This window comes from Rhineura floridana, chromosome 2, assembly GCF_030035675.1.
Source record: "Rhineura floridana isolate rRhiFlo1 chromosome 2, rRhiFlo1.hap2, whole genome shotgun sequence".
Taxonomy (NCBI): domain Eukaryota; kingdom Metazoa; phylum Chordata; class Lepidosauria; order Squamata; family Rhineuridae; genus Rhineura; species Rhineura floridana.
The window spans coordinates 83271168-83296946 of NC_084481.1; the positions used below are offsets into that span (position 1 = coordinate 83271168).

Here is a 25779-nt window from a genome sequence, read left to right on the forward strand (position 1 = left end):
TTGCATTTTTCTTCAGAAAATCAACCCCACCACTGGTCAAACCAGAACTTAAAACTGATTACCATTTCAGATTGTCTTGTTACACACTGATCTGCATTCTTGTGCAAGGTGGGGAGGTGGTTGCAAGAGGAACTTGAAAAACCAGCTCCTGCGTATATGTTCCCTGATTTTATTGTATTTATAATTTTACTGTTCCTGAAGTTTGGGTACTAAACAAATGTTTGTTATATCCAAAACTAAAAATGATGTTATGTCTCTAGGGTATATACATGGAAATGTATGTGGCTGCTTTGACATGTATGTAGACTAAAAAAAGTAGATTAATACATGTGAGGCTTTCTATTGAACGTTGATTACCATAGCATTTGCCTAATCTTGAGAGTCTATTGACCAAACACAGCTATGTTTCTGGCTACGTTTCGGAAGTCTAAAGCAGAGCAGATCTGTATATCTAGAAAAAGTGCTTCAGATATTATGAATGCATGCAGCATTCATCTTGAGGATTTTTGTGTTAGAAGGTTGTGCTCTTTTTTGGTTGTGATTTTAAGGAGTTAATCTGTTCATCTGTATCGGGTTCTTTACCAAGAGTTGATGGTATGGACAAGGGGGTCCATGAACCAGATGCACACACCCCAGTTTCCAGTGCAATGAAATAAATTGTATTTATATATTAATGGAGGTCCATAGCTTTCATCAGATTCTCAAAGGGATCTGCGACCACAAAAAAGTTAAGCAGCACTTATCTGTGTGTGCAGGCTTTGATCTTGTGGGAATTAGTAAATAAGACAAGGGAAGAGGACATGGACCAAATTCCATCATCACAGTTTTGCTTTTATTATAGTGCTATATAACGGGCATATCTTTCCAGGGCTTTGTGTATCAGTTGTATTTAGGCTGTTACTTCAATCTCCTGAATTCTTGGTGACCATCATCTGTTCTGAGCAGTCAGCAATTAAATTCTTCATTGATAAGGATGCTGACAGAGCAATTCACAGTATATGTTTACGCAGAAGTAAGTCTATCTATGTTCAAGCTTATTCCCTTGTTTGTTTAGGATCGTAGCCTGAATAACAGCAGCAGCAACCTGGCCTTATAGCTGTTCAGACACAAATAGAGGGAAAGGTCCGAAGTTGGATACTAGTCTGCAGACACTGTAAAAGCACACTCTCCTACAGCGCAACATGATGTGAAAAGGAGATGCCAGTGAAAACAAGTTATGGAACACTTCTCATGGGCTTGTAAACCACCAGTGGTATATGGTTCAGGAGCCACCACTTAAAGGTGTCTATCTTAAAAAAAAATCACATGCTAAGTAGACCATAAGTATGCTTCAGGCAAGCTTATAGAAAATGCTGGGGAATTTGAAGGCCCTGCTTTATTTGAATTTCCAAATCGGTGATCTGGCGAATGCCTCAGCTCAGTCTTTCTCTTAAGAGGTTTACAATAATGCCTGACCATTCATCAGGAGCAACTTGCTATATTGCGCAAAACATGAGAGCCTCCCAACCAAGCATGATTGATGCCAGTGCAACTGTCTCTTCCTCTTCTTGCTGCAACATGCTTAAACTGCAACATGCTTAAACACCTTGGAAATGTTTCCTTGAACCCTTAGGTCAGTCTTATGAAATCCGTCTACTTGAGAATAGGAAATTGGGAGAGTTTCAAGATTTAAACACAAAATATGTAAAGGTAAGGAGATTTTCTTCCTGCTGCTACACACAGGCATACTATAATAAGATCATAATATTATTGGAAGAGAATTTACTAGAGAGAGGACAGGACTTGAGAGTGGGGTGGGGTTTTTATCTTGAATTCTTCTTCATCCAAGCAGGACCTGGCAGTTTGGTCTCCAGAGCTCAGTACAGACCAGCGGTTTTCTGTGTTTCCTGCCTTCTGTGAATGCTTTTTACATCTGGTATCTGCAAAGGACCCAATGTGTTTCTGCCACAAATCCACTACATATGTTCTGGTGTCCATTCTAGGATTATTTTTTTTTTAGTATATAGCTTTTTGCTGGCTTGCCCTGTTTAGGTCTCAGTGCTGCCTTCTGTGAGTTGAGATGGGCCCAACACTCCCTACAGCTTCACATTGCAGGGAGAGATCGGTAATGATGGACATGTTGTCTCTCAGGAATCTTGTCTATCATCACATATCTTTGCTGGCAAAATACCCTAATGGGCATTTAAGGACATATGGCATTCCTACATACACAGTTTGAAAACCACTGGTGTAGACTTCTTCTTTTTTTTCCTCCTCTGGTCGCATGTTTTGGATCAGAACAGCGTCTTAATGCTTGCTTACATGCTACGTGTTGTGCTTTATGAGCAGCATGCAGTTATGTCTCTTTCTTTTTAAATTTTTTAATGAAAGCCATGGTGAGAGGGAATTTTGGGGACTACAGCATGTACAGAAGGGAGGCTTATCCTTTCCCTCCACAGATACAGTTCCCCAAATATTGCCCCCACATGGTTACAAGACTTAGTTAAAAAAAAAGTAGTTCCCACTGACACTACAGGGGGATTGGGGGGGTCATACCTGGAGAGGGAACTGATAACTCACCTACCCGCGCATGCTGTGATCCAGTAAAATTTCTCCCTCTGCACAGCTCCAATTAGCTGCACATAAAGTGCAAGATATAGTTAGGAGACTTACTATACAGCAATGAGAGTGGCTGTATACTATAGCCAGCATGGATTTTTCGCATTCCGCAATGTTAAATTGAAAATATCCCCCATGCCATTCTGATGCTTCCCATAAGATCATAAGATTATAGTCCTGAACTCAGAAACACTTGCTTAACAACTATCTAATTTTTCATGGCGATACACAAAACAGAGAGAATCGAGAGTTCAAAGTGTAAAAAGAGAGAAAAAAACCAGACCCCTTTTGGACTTTTTTCTGTCAGAGTTCTCATAATTTGTTGAAATTAATTAAAAATCAGCCATGTTCAGAGAGGACCTGTAATCCTATTACTGACCTTGCCCCATACTCTGACCCTCATCTTCTGCAGTTTAAAAGTTAAAAAAAATACCTGGCTGATTTTTAATTAATTTAAGAAATTTAGCATTGAACTCAACGATAAGATAGGGCATGCTCAGTAAAAACCAACTGTCAGTGTTCCAAAAGGCAGACTCACAGCTGCTGGGCTAGCCTAATTGGGGCCACACCCACACCAGACCTTTATTTCACTTTAGACAGTCATGGCTTCCTCCAAAGAATCCTGGGAAGTGTAATTTGTGAAGGGTGCTGAGAGAAGACTCCTATTCCCCTGAGAGAGCTCCAGTGGCCAGAGTGGTTTAACAGTCAGCCGCTCTGATTAAATCTCTGTGAGGGGAACAGGGCATCTCCTAGCAACTCTCAGCACTAACTACACTTCCCAGGATTCTTTGGGAGAAGCCATAACTGTCTAAAGTGAAATAAAGGTCTGCTTTGGTTTAAATTTGGGTGGGAGGCTACATGTGCCTGCTGTAGAATAAAAAGGTGGGGGAAACCCTGAAAAGCAATGATATTCACAAAGTTTTCTTTTTGGAAAGGAAAGGGGCTTCATCTCTGCCTGGTGCCCACCCATCCAATCTCCTCCCCTCCCCCTTCCTGCCCTCCTCCTCCCCCTGCACCTCCCCCAGGTCAGTTTCATCTATCCTAAGCATAATTGCACAGGAGTAAATCCCACTGAACTCAAAAAGCATGCAAATGATCAAACCTGCCCTCCCCTCCTCCTATGCCCTCCTTCTTGCCTCCCCATCCCCTTCCAATTCTCTCCTTCCCCCTCCTCCTCCCCATCCCCCATGGTCAGTTTTACCTATTTTAGGACTACAATCTGAGAGACCAGGGTTCAGATCCCCACACAACCATGAAGCTCACTGGGTGACCTTGGGCCAGTCACTATCTCTTGGCCTTGGAGGAAGGTAATGGTAAACCACCTCTGAATGCCACTTACATGAAAACCCTATTCATGGGGTCACCATAAGTCAGAATCAACTTGAAGGCAGTCCATTTCATTTTCAAGCATGATTGCACATGAGTAAATCCCATTGAACTCAATAAGCATGCAGAAGATCAAACCTGCCCTCCCCCCTCCCATCACCTATTTTTGCCCCTCCCTCCCTCCCTCTTCCCTCACTCCTCCACTTCCAATCTTCTCCTTCACCCTCCCCTTCTAATCCTACCCTCCCCCTCCTTCTGCTCCCCTCCCCCTTTCTCCTTCCGTCTAGTCTCCCTATCCCCTTCCAATCTTCTCCCTCCTCCTTCCCCTCCCCTCTGCACTCCCTTCCTTCTTCCCTCTCATCTCCCCTCCCCCATGGACAGTTTCCTCCCTATCCTAACTATGATTGCATGGGAGTCAATCCTACTGAACTCAGTAAGCATGCAAATGATCAGACCTCCCTTTCCCATCCTTCCCCTCTTATCTTCTTTCCTTCTCCCTTCTTCTCCTCCCCTCTTCCTTCTTCATCCTTCCCTACCCACTCCAGGCTTCCCTCCCCACTGTCAGTTTTACCTATCCTAAGCATGATTTCATGAGAGTAATTCCCACTGAACTCAATAAACATGCAGATGATCAAACCTGCCCTCCTTCTCCTCTTCCTGCCTGCTCCCCTCCCCCTGCTCCCCTCCCCATTCCCTGTGGTCAGTTTCACCTATCCTAAGCATGATTGCAGAGGAATAAATCCCACTGAACTCAATTAGCATCCAAATCATCAATCCATTCTCAGCAAATTTGCACAGGATCCCATTTCTTACCTCCCAGATTGAAAAGCAGAGAAATTCACCAATCGGCAAAAAGTCTTGCAGGTTAAGAATGTACCTATAGCCAACATATATTCCTATCAAACTTTAAAAAGCAGGGAAATTGGGCAGCTGTAGTGAATGCACCAGGGGAGCAGGACTGCCCTACAAATTTGTCAAAATGCAAACAGAATTTGGGTTGGTCTTTCACATTCCAATCCACTTCCTGTGTAGCTTGGAAGAATTTGGTCACATGTACCTTTGAGCATATGGTGAGTGGTGGCAACACTTACGATCAGCCCAAGTAACATAAACAAGACATGTGCTGTGCTGATCTTGTTTTAGCAGGACGGAAGCAACAATATTAAGACAGTTGAGATATATATTTCAGATAGCCACTTTAAATATGTTAAACTATTCCACAATGACACTGACTATTCTGCAGAATAGTTTCCAGTGGACATGAAGAGTGTCTCAATCTGCACAAGATAAAATAGTGGGAGGTAAAATATATTCTAGCAAAATTCTAGGTGTGCTCTATGTTTTTAATTGACCATGCCCACCTTTCCTTAAGTGGAGTAGTTTAAGCATAGCTGGCTGAAAACATGCATCTTGGGCAGACCAAGTTTGTTTTTTCCAACAGCTAGAGTCATTGCTTAAGTAGCAACATATTGTAATCCATCTGATTTTACATCAAACTGCAGTTTCAGATTCAACTGTTAATGTGCCCAAAATAGAAGTAGAACATAACCTCCAGTTTGAAACACAAAAGGCTGTCTTCACCATCATATGGCATTGACCAATAAAAAGGCTTTGAAATTAATAAAAATAAGTTTGACACAGATTTTTAGGATGAATCATGAGAGAAATATAATTTTCTAGTTTAGATTCTCTGTAGAAACATTAGTAACACAGGAAAGAAGCAAAGTAAGAACACCAACGAACATACAAAAATGTAATTCTCCATCTTTGGAGATGGCAGGTGTTGCCACCACTCACCATATGCTCAGAGGCACATGTGACCAAATTCTTCCAAGCTACACAGGAAGTGGATTGGACTGTGAAACACCAACCCAAATTGTGTTTGCCTTTTTACAAATGTGTAGGGCAATCCAATATCTCAGAGAGGAGGTCAGGTGTGCTGCTCTGCTGATACATTCATTATAGCTGCCCAATTTCCCTGCTTTTTAAAGTTTGATAGAAATATCTGTTGGCTATAGGTACGTTCTTAAACCGCAAGGTTTTTTGCCTATTAATGAATGATCATGTGTTTAAATTCATGAGGTATTGGATAATGTTCTGCTTGTGAATACGTGACTCATTAAGGGTGCTTAGCTGTCTGTCCTTTCACTGTCGCTGCTGCCACTGACACCACTCGGTACTTATCTACAAGGTAATAATAATAATAATAATAATTTTAATTTATAAGTCGCCTATCTGGCCAATGGCCACTCTAGGCGATGTACAACTCAATTAAAATACATCATAATAAATACAGTACAACAATAAAACAGTAAAACAGTGACAGTTCAGAGTAGCAGGCAATTAGTAAAAAAGATTAACCCTCCCCGGAAGTCCCGAAGGCCTGTCTGAAAAGCCAGGTCTTCAAGACCTGGCAGAATACATTCAGGGAAGGGGCATGCCGAAGATCATATGGGAGGGAGTTCCAGAGAGTGGGGGCTGCCACAGAGAAGGCCCTCTCTCTAGTCCCTACCAGCCTAGCTGTTTTAGTTGGTGGGACTGAGAGAAGGCCCTGTGTGGCTGATCTTGTCGGGCGGCATAATTGGTGGCGTTGGAGGTGCTCCATCAGATAAACTGGGCCGAGACCGTGTAGGGCTTTAAAGGTTAATACCAACACCTTGAATTGGGCCCGGAAAACAACTGGGAGCCAGTGCAGATCAAACAGCACTGGGGTGATGTGCTCCCGGCGGCGACAGTTTGTAAGTAGTCGAGCCGCCGCATTTTGTATAAGTTGTAGTTTCCGGACCGTTTTCAAGGGTAGCCCCACGTAGAGCGCATTACAGTAGTCCAAACGAGAGGTGACCAGAGCATGTACCACCAATGGGAGCTGATGAACAGGGAGGTAGGGTTGCAGTCTACGTATGAGGTGTAATTGATACCAAGCTGCCCGGCTCACTGCCGAAATCTGAACCTCCATGGACAGCTTGGAATCAAGGACAACCCCTAGGCTGCGGACTTGGTCCTTTAGGGGCAATTTCACCCCATCGAACATCAAGTCAATATCTCCCGACCTTCCCTTGTCCCCCACGAGTAGCACCTCGGTCTTATCAGGATTCAGCTTCAACCTGTTCCTTCCCATCCATCCACTCACGGATTCCAGGCACTTGGACATGGTCTCCACAGCCAACTCTGGTGAGGATTTAAACGAGAGATAGAGCTGAGTGTCATCTGCATACTGGTGATACTGCAGCCCAAATCTCCTAATGATAGTCCCCAGCGGCTTCATATAGATATTAAATAGCATGGGAGAGAGGATAGAGCCCTGTGGCACACCACAACTGAGAGGCCAAGGGTCTGAAACCTCCTCCCCCAATGCTACTTGTTGATGCCTATCGGAGAGAAAGGAGCGGAACCACTGCAGTACAGTGCCTCCTATTCCCAGTCCCTCCAGGCGATGTAAAAGGATACTGTGGTCGACAGTATCAAAAGCCGCTGAGAGATCGAGGAGGACAAGAAAGGTGAATTCTCCCCTATCTAACGCCCTCCTCATATCATCCACCAGAGCGACCAAGGCTGTTTCAGTTCCATGTCCAGTCCTGAAACCCGATTGGTATGGATCCAAATAATCCGTTTCATCCAAGTGTGCCGACAGCTGATTAGCCACCACTCGCTCAATGACCTTGCCTAGAAATGGTAAATTTGAAATAGGGTGAAAGTTATTCAAAACTTGGGGATCCAAGGAGGGCTTCTTTAAGATGGGCTTCACGACTGCCTCCTTGAGGGCTAATGGCATTACACCTTCCTCTAGGGATGCATTAACCACCGCCTTAATCCCCTCGCCCAATTTCTCTTTGCAGCTCACAAGGAGCCACGACGGGCAAGGATCATTTAGACATGTGGTAGGTTTTACAGTTGAGAGCACCTTGTCCACATCCTCAGAAGGGAGAGGTATAGTCTTTGACAACAGTATTTGCTGTTTATTCCATTTTCACTTGTTTGTGCTAACAGGTATAGTGAGTAGCTGGTCATACAGTGCAGTCTCAAACCAGTCGATTTGTGAAGAATTTGCTAACTTGTAGTTTCTCCATGGCTTAAAAACCCAGTGTTTGGGCCCAAGAATATAGCATGTGAGCAAGTATTTAGCAAAACATTGTGGAGTCCTACCTTGCTCAAAGAAAGCTATATATAGTAAGCTGCAGAAATTCCACTGGAGATTCACATAAGGAACCTCTTATCCTTGTCTGGCTTTCATGTGATAGGCACTGCTGATAACATGCAATTGGATCCTGAGATGCATGTGATAGGTGCAGTTCATCAATGTAAATAGGTCCTGAGATGGATTATTTTGGGTCTGTCTCACTCTTTCCTGGGTTCTTCATTTGGATACAGATATTAATTCTATTTTCCCCCTCTAAACAAATGTTCTGATGAAATGGCTTTGCTTTCAAGAAAAAACTGATACGTGTACGGCACATTGCAAAAGCCCCCCACCCAACATCCAGCATGTATTATCTTCATTTTGTTGTTCACATTGCCTTCATATAATATAATTCTTTTATTTTTAGGTCTTCAGGTGGATGTTCAAAATATTTTAAATCTCCTCCTTCTAAAACAAGACTTATATAAATGGAATGTGAGGTCTAGCTAGTTGGTATTGGTACAGCATAGCAGGATACCATAGGGCCTTAAATACCTTGTTGCTGTATGTCTTCAGCCCTATCTACGGTGCAATTTTTCTGTCTCTGGTGACTGGCCATTGGTGTATTTTTCAGCAGAGGGATAAAAACCTTCCGCAAGTGTTAACTATGTCATGAAAATAATTTGACCAAGACGGCTAATAAAGTAACAGAGATGTATCTGTAGGATTCTCTTGGTATACCAGAACTTCGAGTTTCTCATTATTCTTTTTAGAATATTTGGTGTATATGTTGATGGGTAGAAAGCTGCATTACTCAGAAAATGTACTTGAATCACTTGATTAACTTTGGCCTCCTCTTCTTTCTCAACAGAGCATAATTCGTGTGGTTTTTCATGACCGCCGATTGCAATACACAGAGCACCAGCAGCTCGAAGGCTGGAGATGGAGTCGGCCAGGAGACCGCATCCTTGACATAGGTGAGAACTTTTCATTATCATATCTCTAGAGATGTTTCTTGAACTAATGCGCAAGCTATCTCTTTGAGGTACTTCCATGTGCTAAGGGTGTAAGATTTAAATCAAGTCAGGTTCCTCCTCAAGGAATCATATGTTCATATATTTTCTACTACCAATATTTATTTACAAATATATTTATGCCCCACCATTTTAGGAAAACTCATTTGCATTTTTAAAAAAATAAATACCGCATAATAAATAAAATCAAAGCAACTAAATAACATTAAACAGTGTGGTAAAAAAGTTATGCCTAAACATCCATTATGGTTCTTAATGGAAGCAAAATCATTATAATTGCAGTAAAAGCAAGATGAGGGTGGGGGATTGGCTTTCCTACAGAACTGAGTTTGTGTTTTTTTCACTTTTCAAATGCATCTGGTGATTGTACTGCAATGTTGTTTCTGCTCTTCAATTTTAATTTTTTTAAAATTTTAGGGGTTTTCTTCTACAGATATCCCACTGTCAGTTGGTATCTTAGACCCCAGAGCCAGTCCTACACAGTTGAATACAGTTGAATTTTTGTGGGATCCTTCTAAGAGAGCATCAGCCTTCATTCAGGTAAGCAAATAACTTCTGATTTTTTTTCTTTTTTGGGGGGGAGGGAAATGTTCTTGTTGCAAACCCGCCCTTCACCAAGGATTATCCCTCCTAACACTCCACGCTTGCTTCAAGAGATCCCCACCCAGTGGGATGCTTGCCTCAATCTGGGTCAGATATGCTCTCTGCACTGCAAGCTGCAGCCCTTCCACCTTTTGTCCCACCCAAAAGGTGACCACTGGTGTGCCCTGTTAGCACAATAGGAACTGAATAGGACCCTAATATAGTATCACACATGACCAGGCAGACACGCAGGAATTTAAATGAACAAAATAATTTTATTAAAATACGAGATGTTAAATAGTATATTGATGTATAGTCCCTATTTTCCCTATCCTTCCCCGTCTAAAAAAAAAGGTAAAGGTGTCCCCGCACTTACAGTGCAAGTCGTTTCCGACTCTTAGGGTGACATCTTGTGATGTTTACTAGGCAGACCGTATATATGGGGTGGGATTGCCAGTTCCTTCCCCGGCCTTTCTTTACCCCCCAGCGTATGCTGGGTACTCATTTTACCGACCACGGATGGATGGAAGGCTGAGTGGACCTTCAGCTGCATTACCGCCACTTACTCCTCTACCTACTGTGTAATCCCAACTCACTCCCACAACCTCACTCCTTCCACTCCAAATCTCAACAATTAAAACTGCTCACTGTTAAAACCAACTGTCTTTTATTCAAAACACCCTTAGAACTCTCTCTCTCTCTCCCTCCCTCCCTCCCCCCCCACCTGGCAGTCTTGCATCACTCATACTCCCAGGCATTCCATTAACTCCTTCAAACCCCAACACATTTAATAACAGTTCCCAACAAGTGGTTTTGTTACAGTTCTCCTTAAACATTTGGTGTATATTTAGAATATCAAACCTGTAAGGGTGAAAGAGTAGTTGTGCAGATTGATGTCAATGTGGATACAGCCTGTGCAAAGTACCATCAGCTGGACAAAGAAGTGACTGTGAACTCATCTGGCAGTACTAGCATCTCAAGCTAAATTACTGATCTATTTTACAAAAACCATAAGAATGTTGGACAGAAAATAGTGCAAGTACAATCCTGAATTGTGGGGTTTTTTTTAAAGGTTGATATGGGGAAATTTGTGCTTGATAGGAAAAGGACTGGTGAGAAGGAGCATGCAATCTTGCCTATACCCAGTTCCTAGACTATAGATAAGGGACAGGCAAGAACTCTCCACTGGCCCTACATGGGGCTTGCCAACTTCTCTTTTTAATAAAACCAAATGTTCTGTTCTGGAAACTTGAACCCTAACCATTTCTCTTTTGGCTAGGTACACTGTATTAGTACAGAGTTTACTCCAAGGAAACATGGGGGAGAGAAAGGTGTACCCTTCCGGATACAAATGGACACATTCAAACAGAATGAGAATGGCGAATACACAGAACACTTGCATTCTGCAAGCTGCCAGATCAAAGTATTTAAGGTACAAGGGTAGTGTGACTTCCAGAAACTTGGCTCTTCTACTTCGGAATAGTGATCTAGCTCCATGTGAAGCTTTATTTTTATTTTGCAATCCCTGAATTGGGGGGGGGGGGTCAATAGAGGGATATGATGGGAGCTGTAGGCTGTTAGAAAATGAAGGATTCATGCCGTTTTAACTGTCACAAGTTTAAAAATACCCAGTAGGGTTTTTTGGGGGGGGGGCAGGAAAATTATTTTGTTTAATGAAAATGCCAAATACCAAAGATGCATAGTAAATGCCAAACTGACAATCACATGGATATTTATGCAAGAAAATATATCTAATTGTCCACAGTACAAAGTTTATGGCTAGAGTTTGATGAATTATGTAATAATAAGTTAGGCCCACCCATTCTTTTTTAAAACTTGGTAATATCTTTGGAAAGAATGCCACCATTTATCTCTCTGAACAAATGTAAGAGGCAACAAATAATGCCATGATATGTAACTAATCAATTAACAAAATACAGGCATACCCCGCTTAACGTCGCTTCACTTAATGTCGCCTCGCTATAACGTACATGCTCCATATGCCTGTATTTCTCCAGAAACGCAGCGCAGCAGCTGGGAGGCATGATCACGATCAGCTGGGAGGCACGGCAGCGCAGCAGCAGAGGCTTTAGAGCGCGGGGGTGGAAATAGACGCAATTGTGCCACCGCAAATCAGCTGGGAGGCGCGATCGTGATCAGCTGGGAGGCACGGCAGCACAGCAGCAGAGGCTTTAGAACGCGGGGGTGGAAATAGACACGATCGCGCCACTGCAAATCAGCTGGGAGGTGCGATCACGATCAGCTGAGAGGCCCGGCAGCGCAGCAGCAGAGGCTTTAGCGCGGGGCTTTGAGGCTCCGCATGAAGGAGAGGTAAAAAAAGTTTTAAAAGGTAGTGCTTCACTTTAAGGACATTTTCAGTTTACGTACTCGCTCTGGTCCCATTGAGTACGTTAATGTGAGGTATTACTGTATATAGAAATCAACAAGCTGGTATACAAGAAATGTCGACAATAAGTTACACATGCCCCAGAATTATTAAAAAAAACCTGGGAAGATTTCAGTCCAGGTGAGTCTAATAATGGGACTTGAAATGTAAATAGATGTCTGATTTATTTTTGTTCACAAATGCAAGAAATATAAGACTGCAACATAGATCTAGTGTGGTGTAGTGCTTACGAGGGTTGAACCTGGGCCCAAGAGGCTCAGGCTCAAATCAGGTGACCATGCCACTCTAACTTTCCCCATAGAGTGGTTGTGAGAGTGAAAGAATGGGAATGATGTGCACCACCATGAGCCCCTTGGTAGAAAATGGGATAAAGATAGTGCAATAACTAGAAAAATAGTTTATAGCAGCCAGAATAATATATTGTATGTTAAAACTGGAAACAATAATGGATCTCAGTCATAAAACAAATGTGAGATTATCCAGGGAAATGAAAATGATGGACTTCATTCGAAGGAATGCAATCCAAGATTGGACAAATTCTATCAAAGATGGTGTATGTATGTTGACTTTTTTTCTGAGGGAGAGTGCATGTTGATATCCTTCGTAGGAATGCTGTTTTGTATGCTGTAAGTTAAATCAAAAATTGACTCTTATTCTGAAGGTTTCCTTTGGTTATGAAATTCATTTGGTGTCTCTGGGTAAGGTAGTATCTTTTCAGCCTTGTCAGATTGTTATGAGGTTTCTAAAGGAAGCACAAGACACAAATATAAATTCACTAATCGGCAAAAAAGCTTACGGGTTAAGAACGTACCTATAGCCCACAGATATTTCTATCAAACTTTAAAAAGCAGGGAAATTGGGCAGCTATAGTGAATGCACCAGGGGAGCAGCACACCTGACCTCCTCTCTGAGATACTGGATTGCCCTACAAATTTGTCAAAATGCAAACCCAATTTGGGTTGGTCTTTCACAGTCCAATCCACTTCCTGTGTAGCTTGGAAGAATTTGGTCACATGTGCCTCTGAGCATATGGTGAGTGGTGGCAACACCTGCCATCTCCAAAGATGGAGAATTACATTTTTGTATGTTTGTTGGTGTTCTTACTTTGCTTCTTTCCTGTGTTACTAATGTTTCTACAGAGAATCTAAACTAGAAAATTTTATTTCTCTCATTATTCATCCTAGAAATCTGTGTCAAATTTATTTTTATTAATTTCAAAGCCTTTTTATTGGTCAATGCCATATGATGGTGAAGACAGCCTTTTGTATTTCAAATTGGAGGTTATGTTCTATTTCTATTTTGAGTGCATTAACAGTTGAATCTGAAACTTTAGTTTGATGTAAAATCAGACGGATTACAATATGTTGCTACTTCAGCAATGACTCTAGCTGCTGGGAAAAAAAGAGGATGCATGTTTTCAGCCTGCTATGTTTAAACCACGTCATTTAAGGCAAGGTGGGCACCGTCAATTAAAAATGTAGAGCACACCTAGAATTTTGCTAGAATATATTTCACCTCCCACTGTTTTATCTTGTGCAAATTGAGACACTCCTGAGGTCCACTGGAGACAATTCTGCAGAAGTCAGTGCCGTTATTCCACAATTAGGTTTGAAGTTTTTTTAGTTTAAATTTTGCAAAGTGTTGCTGTACTTCACATATTCACAGAAATAGAAACAAAAGAAAGTGATTTCACTAAAATTGGAAAGTAAATCAGACATACTTAAAGTGACCATCTGAACTATATCAACTATGTTAATAATGTTGCTTCCTCCCTGCTAAAACAAGATCAGCACAGCACGTGTCTTCTTTCTATTATTTGGGCTCATTGCAGGTGTTGCCACCACTCACAATGTGCTCAGAGGCACATGTTACCAAATTCTTCCAAGCTACACAGCAAGTGGATTGGACTGTGAAAGACCAACCCAAATTGGGTTTGCATTTTGACAACTTTGTAGAGCAGTCCAATATCTCAGAGAGGAGGTCAGGTGTCCTGCTTCCCTGGTGCATTCACTATAGGTGCCCAATTTCCCTGCTTTTTAAAGTTTGATAGAAATATCTGTGGGCTATAGGTACGTTCTTAACCCGCAAGCTTTTTTGCCGATTAGTGAATTTCCCTGCTTTTTAATCCAGGAGGTAAGAAATGGGATCCTGTGCAAGTTTGCTGAGAATGGATTGATCATTTGCTTGCTTATTGAGTTCAGTGGGATTTATTCCCCTGCAATCATGCTTAGGATAGGTGAAACTGACCGGAGGGGAGGAGGAGGAAGAGGAGGAGGGAGGGGAGGAAAGGCAGAGGGCTGGGATGGGAGCAGGCAGGAGGGGGAGGGGAGGAGAAGGACAGGTTTGATTATTTGCATGTTTATTAAGTTCAGTGCGATTTACTCCCATGCAATCATGCTTAGGATAGGTAAAACTGACCGGGGGGAGGGGGGAGGAGGAAGAAGGAAGAGGGGAGGAGGAAGGGAGAGGAGAGGGGAAGGAGGGGAAAAGCAGGTCTGATCATTTGCATGCTTATTGAGTTCAATGGGATTTACTCCTATGCAATCATGGTTGTTATGCAATCATGGAAAAACTGACCATGGAAGAGGGGGAGGGGGAAGGGGCATATTGGAGGGGGGCAAAGGAAGGGGAGGGAGGGCAGGTTTGATCATTTGTGTGCTTATAGAGTTCAGTGGTATTTACTTCCATGCAATCATGCTTAAGATAGGTAAAACTGCCCATGGGGAGGAGGGGGAAGGAGAAGGAGAAGGGGAAGGAGGGGATTGGAAGGGGATGGGGAGGGAGGGGGCAAGAGGGAGGGGATAGGAGGGAGAAGACAGGGTGGGTTTGATCATTTGCGTACTTTTTGAGTCAATTGGAATTTATTTCTGTGCAATCATGTTTGAAAATGGAAATGGACTGTCTTCAAGTCGACCGGACTTATGGCGACCCTTTGAATAGGGTTTTCATGGTAAATGGTATTCAGAGGTGGTTTTACCATTGCCTTCCTCTGAGGCTGAGAGGCAGTGACTGGCCCAAGGTCACCCAGTGAGCTTCATGGCTGTGTGGGGTTTCGAACCCTGGTCTCCCAGGTTGTAGTCTAACACTGACCCGGGAGGACAGGGAGGGTAGGAGGATGGGGAGGGTAGGAGATTGGGTGGGTTGGCACTGGGCAGAGAGGAAGCCCCTTTCCTTTCCAAAAGGAAAACACTGTGGACACTATCATTGCTTTTCAGGGTTTCCCCCACCTTTTTATTCTATAGCAGTCACATGTAGCCTCCCACCCAAATTTAAACCAAAGCTGTCCCTGGCCACATCCACACTAGGCCTTTATTTCACTTTGGACAGTCATGGCTTCTTTCAAAGAATCCTGGGAAGTGTAGTTAGTGAAGGGTGCTGAGAGTTGCTAGGAGACGCCCTATCAGAGTGGCTGACTGTTAAACCAATCTGGCCACTGGAGCTCTCTCAGTGGAACAGAAGTCTCTTCTCAGCACCCTTCACAAACTACAGAGGATTCTCTGAGGGAAGCCATGACTGTTTCAAGTGAAATCAAAGTCTGGTGTGGGTGTGGCCACCTGATTAGGCAAGCCCAGCAGCTGTGAGTCTGGCTTTTAGAATGCTGACAGCTAGTTCTTACTGAGCATGCCCAACACTATCATAGAGTTCCAGTCAAAATTTATTAAATTAATTAAAAATTAGCCAGGCATTTTTTTCACTTTTAAACTGCAGAAGATGAAGGTCAGAGTATGCGGCAAGGTCAGTATTAGGATTACAGGTACTCTGTGAACATGGCTGATTTTTAATGAATTTCAACAGATTATGAGAACCCTGACAGAAAAAAAGTCCCAAAGGGCTCTGGTTTTTTTTTTCTTGCTTTTTAGACTTTGAATTCTCTGTTCTCTCTGACTGTTTTGTGTATCACCATGAAAATTTAGAGGGTTGTTAAGCAAACCTTTCTGAGTTCAGGACTATAAGTTTTGTAAGGTTTTGTTTTGAAATGATCTTATGGGAAGCATCAGAATGGCATGGGAGTATTTTCAATTTAACATTGCAGAATGTGAAAAATCCATGCTGGCTATAGTATACAGCCACTCTCGTGGTTGTATAATAAAAGGCTAGCATGCAACTTGCCAGTGAGTGTGTGGGCCGCAACCCTCCTTCATCAGGGAATCTCGAAAACATGATCTTGAAATGATCTTATGGGAAGCATCAGAATGGTACGGGGGTATTTTCAATTTAACATTGTGGAATGTGAAAAATGCACACTGGCTATAGTATACAGCCACTCTTGTGGTTGTATAATAATACATAGACTAGGCAATTGACTCCAGTGGTTAAATACATGGATGAGATGGTCAGCATGAATGGGATGTGTTCAGTAATGCCAGTTTGAATGGAATGTACTCTAGAGAAACAGATTTCTCCACCACCCCTAATTGGCAAATATGGAAAATGTACCCTTCTTCTTAGTGAATAAGATCCATTAAATAACACCAGTCTCATTTTTGTTTCGATAACAAAAGAAATATCTGCACTCCCAGTTGACTTAAAACTATATCTTCTGTGTGCTTTATAGCCGAAAGGAGCAGACAGGAAACAGAAAACAGACAGAGAAAAAATAGAGAAGAAAACCACTCAAGAAAGGGAGAAATATCAGCCTTCCTATGATACAACCATTCTCACAGAGGTATGGTAGGTCTGTTGGTGTAATGCCAAATGTTATTTGAATGTGATACACTGCAAGTTTTTAAAGTTATAGAAGGTAACATTGCAAGGAATAGTACTTATCTATTCAGCAAGATAAAAATATTTTATGATGGATTGGACTAAAGTTTTGAAATTCAAAGTTGCTCAGCCCTTAACTGTCTGGCCTGTATAGGTTTCCGATACACCCTTAAGTTCTGTAATCATTGAGCCTTCCTACAAGACATGTTCCAACCAAAGAGCTGGAAGTGGGTATCTCACTTTCAAATCTTGAAGCATTCGTTTGCTATTCAAAAAAGGACAATGCAGACTCACTTTATGGGTTTGAAAAGAGATACATAGGTCCAATACTAGAAGCTCCCTTTTGTATAATGTTTTTGAGAGTGGACTGCCTTCAGATTAAGCTTGGAGCTGGTTCCAAACATTTGGACTGAGCATACATGCTACAACATGAAGATAGGGCTATGTGAACCAAAAGTGCAATTCTTGAAGTCTTACAGGCTTGAAGTACTACTGTGATCTTGGGTGCCACTGCAGCACTGTGCATTTTATTTTTTTATTTGTAAGATTTTATCATACCCTTAATTGCAGGTGATCTTGGGGTGGGTCACATTTAAATAAAAACATAGGTAAAATAAATCAAAACAATAAAACCATTTCAAATCCAAATTACTCGCATCTATTTACAAAAAATAATAAAAAACACAATACTTTCTTAGTGCCCATCCCAACCAAAGGCCTGGAGAAAAAGATGGGTTTTTAGCTGGTGCCAATTCCTACAGATCTGTCTCTGTATAGTTGCAGACTTGGATGAGCTTGAGGCTGGTCATGTTACTGGAGCTTAGCATTACTGGTGCATGTTTTAATTAGCCATTTATCTGATCTGTCTTAGTGGATATTTTCATTCTGTAACTATTGCTGTAGGAGAGGCTTCAGCAGTGTGTTCTGTGAACTTTCAGCCACTTTTGTTCAGCAGTGGATTTATACTCTTATGTTGTTGTTCTGTGAGGAGGCAAAGAATAGATGTATCCCCCCCCCAGTATAATCATTATCATTGAAATAATGTACTGTGTAGTCTGGTCACATGGGTACTTGAGAAGCAGCTGCACACTTTGACATCCTGGCCAGGAACATTTCTGGTGATATGACAGTGATTCTGTGCATGGCAATAGCTTCACACAATCAAATTCAAGGTGTATGAAGTGCAAAACGGTCCAGTCTTGTGCATGATTGACTGGTTGTAGCTAGGGAAGCTATGCATGCAGCAATTTCAAACTGTATGCTTGGATATAATGTAAACTCTCTCTGAGCCTGCAAGGAAGGTTAGATGCCATCTTGCTTGCTAGACTTCATTGCATTTTGACATCTTAATCTTAAAGTTCACGCACCATTACAAGACCCAGATTAAACAGTAACTTTAGCCCAATTCTTCATATTTGTTTTAAAGAGGAGCAAAAACAAACTTGCTGCTTCTCATTCATAAAACCTTTTTATATTTGTATATGCTCTAGTCAGCTGTAATATAATGTGACCCACAGTTCAGCGCAGTGAGACCTTTACATAGAAAGTGGCCGAATTCTAAAGGGCTGCCAGATTAAGGTGGCTTGCTCTTGACAGGAATGGCCTTTAGCACCTTGAAGCAGGAGATCATATGGTTCATATGGTCCTTGTTACTAAAGAGTTAAATATTTGCTAATGTTTGTTTACATTTGCTGAGGAGAAAATCCTAGGGAATGTCATAGATTGCCCTTCTATCATTGCAAACAAAAGACACGTTGTGTAGAACTGTTCCTGGACTCTCAACCGGTTACATAGATAGACTTAGTTCTGATGGTACTCCAGCATAGTACATCTGAATTGTGTGGGTTTACCCTTAATTCATACTAAAATAAAACAGAATAAAAAAAGTTTGATAGCCTTGTGCCATCTTTCCTGTAACACCCGTACTGTATGCAGCTTCCTTTGACACTACGGCTATATAGTCAACAGTTGAACTTACAATGGATTGTGACAGATCATATTTGGTATTTCATTTGTATAAATTGGTAGTTATTTTTGCTGAAGTGCCTCAACTCCCTTAATTTGTCACACACACCCCACCAGATGTATCTTTTCCAAGTTACTAACTTAACATTGTTTTAGTCCAAAGGCAGTGGTATGAGCATCATGGACTAGAATTCTTTGGCCACATCCACACCAAACATTTGTTGCACTTTAAACAATCTGGCTTTCTCTCAAGCATCCTGGGAAGTGACATTTGTGAAGGGTGCTAAGAGTTGTTAGGAGACCATTATTTCCCTCACAGAGCTCCAGTTCCCAGAATTCTCTGGGAAGAGGAGCTAACTGTTAAACCACTCTTGCCATTAGAGCTGTGTCAGGAGACTAGGAGGCTTCTAATAACACTCAACACCTTTCATAGACTACAGTTCCCAGGATTTATTGGGAGAAGCCATGACTGTTCAAATTGGAATAAATGTCTGTTGTGGATATGGCCTTTATTGAGTAGAACTCCTTGAAACTTTTTTGCATGTGCAGAGCTAGTGTGTTGGCAAGAAGGCATTTAGGCTAGTCCTGTGTGTGTTTTTGCATTTGAATAGACTCTTGGATTCTGCTACTTCTGTGCAGGTGCACATGGGAGGGTAGCAGAGTGGTGGCAGAGTCCTTGTGTCCTAGTCAGGATACTGCTGGCAGCAAGACACTACTGCCACTCTGCTCCCCACCACTCATAGGCTGCTGCTGGCTTCTAGGATCCTTCTTGGAAAACTAGAAAATATTTTAATTGAGACTGGTTTTGTTGATAACGGATAAAATACTTTTCACTAATGAAGACGTAAAATTAGCTGTCACTGATGAAGATGCAATAAAAAAGTAGTTTGGGAAGAGAATCACACTTCAGCTTCTGATTCTCTTTCAAAACATGCTTTTTATGTTCCTAATTTGGTTTTGTTTAAACAGTGTTCTCCATGGCCAGATGTGCCTTATCAAGTGAGCAACGCTCCATCTCCGAGTTACAACAGCTCTCCAAACAGTTTCAGCCTTGGAGATAGGTACGTGATAAATATTTTTATCTTTTCAGCTGACAGTGGAGCCCCAGGGTTTTTTTTGTGTTTCTTTTTTTAAAATGCTTCCGAGTATAAAAGATAAGGAAGTTTACTAGGCATTTAGTGTTAAGCTGGAGCTTGCCATTCAGGCTAAGCTTAAAAATGATTTACTGAGATTGTAAGACCTATTCCTGTGCCGCTGTGCACTTCTACAGCTCCCTCTCACTTGAGAAATACTTGCGTATTTATTTTATTTAAAGCATTTTTATCCCACTCTTCAGCCAAAACAGGTTCTCAGAGTGACTTACAAATGTCAATGATGAGACAGTCCCTGTCCTCAGCTTTACAATTTAAAAGACATGAGGGAGGAAAAATGAAAAGGGTTTGGGAGACAGGAGGGAAAAAGCTCTGGCCTTGTTCTTAGTTACAAATACTACTGTAGGTAGGCGAGGGAGATATCTTTTAAAAAATCATTGATTTATATTCACTTCTTCCTCCAAGAAGTTCATGTAGGCATGCATGGTTCTCTGCTTCTCCTTCCCCACTTTATCCTCTCAACAGCCTTGGTAGAGAGGTTATGTTGAGAGATGGTGACTGGCCCAAGGACTCCCAATGAAAGTCATAGTTGGATGAGGATTTGAACTTGAGTCTCCCAAGTCTAAGTCTGACCATTACAACCACTCTGGTCTCTTTAATCTTAAAATTAGCCAAGAATACAGAATGATTTAAAATAAAAGCTTTTAGGGTCAAGCTCTGCCTCTTTCATGTACTTTGTTTTATTCAGCCAAAACTTAATAATTCTGATGGCATGTTATCTCTCTGCATGTCTTACAGCCATATTCCTATTAGTATACCCAAATTTGGCCTCTTTGGGTAGGAAACAGAAATAGGGTTTTTGCTGAGGTAGGCTCCCATAAACATCCTGTTGAGTAATGACTGGATAATACCAGGCCAAGGTATTTCATGGTAATTATATGCATGTGATCAAACCTGCCTAGGTAGGTTTTAAATTGGGGGTGAGGGTAAACTAACCTTTGGCCGTCCAGGTGATGTTAGATTACAACTTGCATCATCCCCAGCCAGCACGACTAATGGTCAGAGATAATGAGAGTTGGAGTCCAGCAACATACAGAGGGCCACAGGCTCCCCAATCCTGGCTTAGATCCTCAAGTTTCAATTCTGCAAAAAATATTTTTTTCATTAATCAGGGAGGGAGTCCAAATTATGGGCCTATTAATTATATAAATGAAAGGTCAGTGTACATGACTTATTAACATCCATGCAGACCTTATTCATGCCAAGAGCAGATGCCCTTGTGTGAACATCTAGCTAAGATTTGGCTGTATTTCACTCGTTATTTAAATATATATAATTTAAAAGTACCCCCCCCCCATTTCCTTCAACATTTTGGATATCAATTCTATAGCAGCTACTTTCCCAATCAGTAGGATCAGGGATTTGGGTGCTGCCTTTTTATATGTATAATTTTAAGGATTTTCCTTGAGAATAGAGTATAATAGTTTTCTTTTTAAAACACATTTTAAAGTCTTAATGGAAACAGCAGACAATAGCTCTCCAGCGTCTGTTCTTTAAACCATTGTTTAGGCAATGTGTACTTGGCACATGTTTAGTTCATAACTATGTATCCTCATCTGGACTCTGTATTCTTAGTCCTTCTCTTGTATCATCCTATGATTTTTAGTTCATGTGAAATCAATAACCATAGAAAACTAGACTTGAATGTTTGACAAAGCAATCAATTTGGATGAAAGTTTGGGGAGTGGGAGGAAAGAGAACCAACCAGTGTTACTGATGAGAAACTTAAAAAAATCTTTTTTCTTTCCCAACTCTGTACATTTTTTAGCAACAGTTCTCCAACTCATCAGGTGGAACTCCTGCCTCCCAGCAATGACGTAAGTATTTGAGATCATGTTAATGTGGTGCTTTTCTTTTTTTAGGACACTGGTGAACAGTTCATTTCAAGACCCTCTTATTCTTTTTGCAATGTAGCATCTCCTCCCCTCTGCTTCTATTCAAGATGCTCAGCAGTGGCTTCATCGAAATAGGTTTTCTCCATTCTGTAGGCTCTTTTCAAGTTTCTCAGGTATGTGTGTTAATATGATCCATGTGCCTTTTATCATTCTTATGTGTTTACTAAGGGTAAATTCATTCTTTAAGCAATATGATCACTGGCATTTCTGCGTAAATAGTTCTTTTGTGAAATAAATGCGCACTGATGTCACACTGTGCATTTTCTCCTCCAAGGTTATGTTCTTTTTTGGGGGGTGGGAATTCTACATATCCCCAGCACTCAGAAGCAACATTCTAAACCTTGGAAAAGGTGATACTTCTCTCTCCCCCCCCTCCCACTTTCCTGGCAGATGGTACATTCATTGCTCTAGTGAAAAGTAGCAAATGGAAGCACAGCTAACCCTAGCAATAATGTCCCATCACTTTCTAAGCATTTGCACACTTTATAAAACCCTTCAGAGGTTATGTGCTTCTCTTGCATAGGAGTGCCATCTAGCTAGATTATTTTGAAAACAAAAGTAGTAGCAAGGCTATTTTACTTAAATTCCCACCCTCAGTTAAATGTAGGTGAGATAAGCATGCTGTTGTAGCATAGTCTACAGATGGTGGGTAGAATTCCTAGAACTACTTCATGAAATGCCTTGGGATACAATCATGCATGTGTTAAGCACGACTATCTGATCTAGGAGCTAAATAATTTTCTAAAACAAACTGCAATTGTTATGCAGTGCAGCATCATACTGTGGAACACAAATTCTGGTGGGTTGTTCTTGGTTTCTTAGTTCAGGGTTTAAGAGTGAAGTAGTGACCTTGGCATACTAGTACCATTGCCTGAAGACAGTATTCTTGGACAATCACTTTACTAACCGCTTCAAAGATTCCTTGCTGCTTTGTTTAGTTACACTGAGTGCAACATGTGCATACTGTTGGGAGCAATTTTTGTGTCTGAGACCAGAAGCAACATGATTTTTGCCCATGGCCATGACTACTTCCTTCTGGACTCCTGCTCTTCCTTCACATGCTGTAGATTTCCATAACATATCTTTTTCAAGTGACTGCTTGCAGTATTGTCTCTCCTCCTCCTCCTCCTCCAATTATTCCTCCAATAGTTGTCTTAACAAGCAAGCCTGTGAGATTTGGTTCTGTATAGAATCTTCTTAATGGGAAAAATGACTTTTGATTGAAATGTTCAGGTGCCGACTTACTGAAGATGTCCAAAGAAGACTTTGTTCAGATTTGTGGCCCAGCTGATGGCATTCGACTTTTTAATGCCATTAAAGGAAGGTTTGTTACATATTCTGTTATTGCAGCAGTTCTCACTGCTTCAAATCTGTGATTTATTTATTTTTTTGCACTATGGAGGTCATTAATGCCCATGTATTAGTGGAAACATACTGTACATAGTCAATAATAGTATAGTTGTAAGTATCTCGTGGTGGTGTACTGGCCTCTCTTTGATCACAACAACTGTGTGAGGGAGGTTTAGCTGAGAGAGAGTGTGTGTGACTGGACCCAAGGTCACCCAGTAAGCTTTGTAGCTGAACAAGGATTTAAAAATGGGTCTTCCCAGACAGCTTCAATACTCTACCCAGAAATGGGCAGACTTCTGGGATCTACTTTGTTTTTTACTAAAATCCCAGGATCTACCAACCAAAACTTGATTCAAAAGACATACACTTAAAATTAAAGATTTCTGAGCTTGGGTATTTGGTTTGAGCGTCAGAACTGAACTGAGCTCACTGTCATTCCACACACAAAAAGATCCACACCTGAGTATTCCCAGCTTTCTTCATAACTTAGTGGGGGGCATTTTGTTGTCATTATTAAACAATTGGGAGAAATAAATCCATGCTGATCTACTTCAGATCTACCAGTAGATCCCAATCTACCTCCTGCATTCCCTGGGTCTAAACATTGCATTGATCAGAATTCACAGCAACATCACACAGTTACTTGATGCAAGGTTGGGAGTGATGTTGTGTGTCCTTTTACACTGCCAATACTAAAGAGAGAATCTTGTTTTGCCTGTAGGAACATAAGGCCCAAGATGACCATTTACGTCTGTCAAGAACCTGAACAAAATCGATCTCATCTTCATCAAAAACGAGAGAATGGAGATGCTAATCTGTGTAGTAAGTGTGTTGTCCATTTTTTGCAAAGTTTGCAAGCCTTTCATAAACTTCACAACCTTTGAAAAGCTCTGAATGGTTAATAGAATGTATCTAATGCCGGTTGGTGTGATCAGTTTCAAAAATTCCTCTTTCCCCAGAATAAACCCAAAGTCAAATAACCTGTCCCCATAACACACACAACAGATAGCTTATGCACTGATCCTGTACATTCAACACACTCGCAAATAAGTAGCTATGAATAGGCACAGGGTTGTATCCAACATTAGTCATACTTGGAGCAGACCCATTGAAATTAATGGGTGTGACTAATGTAGGTCCATTAATTTCAGTGGGTCTACCTTGAATAGAACTTGGTTGGATACTCATCCCACAGTGTTTCTAGCCCAATCCAAGCTATTCTGAAAGGCACCAGGGTTTTTTTTATAGGGGGCAGCAGTTTTGGTGTTCCAGAAGCCTATAGTCCATTAAGTGACCAGGTGTTCCTGCATAAATCAGCCTATATGTTGGTAGGGAGCAAATCTTGAGTGTGATAGAGAGCAGGTCAGGATAGTCCCTCTTGACGCCACTAGAGCGTCATTGTGACATAATGTAAGGTGAATACTGTGCAGTTGCAGCGATGCAGATTTGCATCAGCAGTCTTCAACCTTTCAGATCCAGGATTTGTCTTCAGGTAAAAGCTGCATTACAGGATCCACTTGTGGTGTCTGAGTTCTCTTTCTAGGGTGACCAGATAACAAAGGAGTAAACTTTGGCAGGTGCAGCTTGTAGTGCAGGATTCTACTGCTGAAATCCTTTCTTCTACAGAATGATTAAAAGTAAAGAACTCCTTTGCAGTCATCCTGCCTGCTCACCCCTCAGTGAACACACACGCACATTTTGGTTTTTTAATCTGTCATTGTCTTTCAAACAAGGAAATAGTGATGGTGGTAGTTATGTAGATTTCCCAGCAAATTTTGAAGAGGAAATCTTTATGCAAATTAGGGTAACTTCTGTCGGAATTTTCTGATGCCATGGAGAATTATCTAATTCAACATGTTTATTTTACTTGTATTTAAGAAACAATGCTTAAAAAGGATACACCATGTTATTTTTTTTATCCCAGTACATCACAAGTATTGGACTTGAAATATTGGGGGGGGGGGGTTAAAGCACATTTAATGTTCTTTAAATGTTATATAGACATTTTTATTGGACTACCTGTGTAAACATTTTAAAGACTACAGTGTTTACTTTCCTTACATAGTTTAAATTTAAGAAGAAAAAAATGAAAGGTACTGAAAACTGTTGACACACTAATCTATCTTGGCAACCCAAAGAACTGTGCATGATCCTGTCACATTCTTACTTGTGATAATCACATGAACAACAGTAATTACAACTTTAAAAATGCCAAGCTTGCTTGCCTAATATTAAATTTGCAGTTGGCATCCATTCATTGTTACTAATGAACTTATGAAATGGAAAATTTTCCAATGGGGAAAAAAAATAAAGCACTGGAAAATTTTTCCACCCCATATCACTGGATGGTGGTGGTGGTGCTCCTATTATTAATAGTGCCCCCCTTGATTCAGGATGTGGTCCACTTGTGTGTCCTGACCCACCAGTTGAAGATAAATAATCTGTTGTATCTGGATGTCTATTTAAACCTCCTCCCATCCCTGAAACAGTAGATCTTTGTGGCAAGGGAAGAAGACTGCCATATATCTTTTGAATGTTTTAAGGATTATTGTTTCTGAAAGCAACATTTGGGCTTGTGGTTATATTCTTAGGGCCAAACTAGGTGAGCACATGTTTTATTTTTTAAAAAAGCAGCAGCAGTGATGGGGGA

At 41.3% G+C, this 25779-nt stretch overlaps 1 protein-coding gene across 4 annotated transcripts in view; it reads left to right on the top strand.

Annotated features, from left to right (window-relative positions):
• Positions 1 to 25779, top strand: part of TFCP2L1 (transcription factor CP2 like 1) — a 53820-nt gene that overhangs the window by 22256 nt on the left and 5785 nt on the right. For 3 of the 4 annotated variants that reach the window (XM_061609151.1, XM_061609153.1, XM_061609150.1), the window contains exons 3-13: positions 1613 to 1689; positions 7761 to 7802; positions 8913 to 9018; positions 9509 to 9615; positions 10937 to 11089; positions 16620 to 16730; positions 19703 to 19794; positions 21653 to 21701; positions 21799 to 21892; positions 23013 to 23103; positions 23851 to 23951. In XM_061609151.1, coding sequence (XP_061465135.1) covers positions 1613 to 1689; positions 7761 to 7802; positions 8913 to 9018; positions 9509 to 9615; positions 10937 to 11089; positions 16620 to 16730; positions 19703 to 19794; positions 21653 to 21701; positions 21799 to 21892; positions 23013 to 23103; positions 23851 to 23951 — 1023 coding nt within the window. The remainder of the gene's footprint in view (positions 1 to 1612; positions 1690 to 7760; positions 7803 to 8912; positions 9019 to 9508; positions 9616 to 10936; positions 11090 to 16619; positions 16731 to 19702; positions 19795 to 21652; positions 21702 to 21798; positions 21893 to 23012; positions 23104 to 23850; positions 23952 to 25779) is intronic. The other variant, XM_061609152.1, reaches the window with a different exon arrangement.